Below are 1334 nucleotides of genomic sequence, written 5' to 3' on the forward strand. Positions count from 1 at the left end.
TATGGTATATAAATTGGTTTTGAAGTTCGTAGAGATGAACCGCAGTCAATTATCAGATCCATAATGACTATTACTTACTTTATTACCGGAACCAATCGTGGAATTGGGTTTGAATTCGCTAAACAGCTTTCTGAAGATCCAAACAACAATGTAATTGCTACCACTCGCTCTTTCGCTAAGGCCACTGCTTTGAAAGATTTAAATCGTTCAAATCTTCATATAATCGAATACGATGTGGCTTCTCCTTTGGAAACAATGAAGCGAGACTTGCTGCCTCTTGAAAAGTACGCTCCAGATGGGGTCGATGTTGTTATCCATAATGCTGCTATCTGTATAGACACCATTCAACCTATTTTACAAACCACTGAGGCTGAACTTAATGAACATTATACGGTCAATGCAACTGGTTCAGTGAAAGTGTACCAATCAATCTTTCCGTACTGGTCAAAGAGTGCCAATTCAGAAACTGCTAAAAAATTCATTTTTATTAGTTCTATAGCTGGTTATGTCAATAATTTTTGCTCTGTTCCAACATCCCATTACGGTTCATCCAAAGCTGCTTTGAATCATATTGTAAGACATATTGCATTTGACCATAAGTCTTCCGATTTGGATCATATTCAAAAGTCAATTGTATTTGCAGTGCATCCTGGTCTTGTTGAAACTGATATGGGTGATCAGTTTGTTACTTTTGTCAATGAAAAAGGCTACCCGGTTCCAGTAATCACTCCTCGAGAATCAGCCTCTAATGTAATCAAGATAATACAAAACCTGAGTGAAGGTGATGATGACACTTTTATCAGTTATGACGGAAATAAAGTTACTTGGTAAGTCTTATATATTTTTTATATAACAGAAATAAATTACCTAACCTTTAAATCAACTTTTTGAGCTGACCGTTTCTAAGAATGTGCTTTTAATTCCATTAAGCCATATCTTATAAATTTTCGAGATTAAATCGGCTTAATAAAAACCCTTCCAAAGCAGTTCGGCTTTTTCAGTTTAAGATTTCATTGCTAAAGCTAACAAATTTGCAGCTATAAAAAATGTTTCGCTCGGAGATGTACGGAGGCCCCGTAGTGTGATTCACCGAACTTCCAAGGTGATTCACCAAACTTAAAAGGTGATTCACCAAACTTAAAAGGTGATTCACCAAACTTAAAAGGTGATTCACCAAACTTAAAAGGTGATTCACCAAACTTCCAAAAGCGATGCACTTATTAATCATAAGCTCCTTTTTTAAGCCCATTGGCAATTTTCCGTTGAAATGGATTTGTCAGAAAAGTCATTCTGGGGTAATTTGGTTTCGGAAGTCGGGGTTTAAAGTAAGTTCC

The 1334-nt window shown here is 36.2% G+C and overlaps 2 protein-coding genes across 2 annotated transcripts; one reads left to right on the top strand and one right to left on the bottom strand.

Moving 5' to 3' along the window:
* HYPBUDRAFT_154345 (SDR family oxidoreductase) lies at nt 1-837 on the top strand. Its single transcript, XM_020222025.1, has one exon. It carries the CDS (start codon nt 64-66, stop codon nt 829-831), a length of 768 nt encoding a protein of 255 aa, XP_020073645.1. The 5' UTR covers nt 1-63; the 3' UTR covers nt 832-837.
* Nucleotides 838-914: 77 nt separating this feature from the next.
* Nucleotides 915-1334, bottom strand: HYPBUDRAFT_195293 (uncharacterized protein). The gene has a single exon (XM_020222974.1). The coding sequence runs from the start codon at nt 1247-1249 to the stop codon at nt 998-1000; it is 252 nt and encodes an 83-aa protein (XP_020073646.1). The 5' UTR covers nt 1250-1334; the 3' UTR covers nt 915-997.

The sequence above is a fragment of the Hyphopichia burtonii genome (genome assembly GCF_001661395.1).
Source record: "Hyphopichia burtonii NRRL Y-1933 unplaced genomic scaffold HYPBUscaffold_25, whole genome shotgun sequence".
Lineage (NCBI taxonomy): Eukaryota > Fungi > Ascomycota > Pichiomycetes > Serinales > Debaryomycetaceae > Hyphopichia > Hyphopichia burtonii.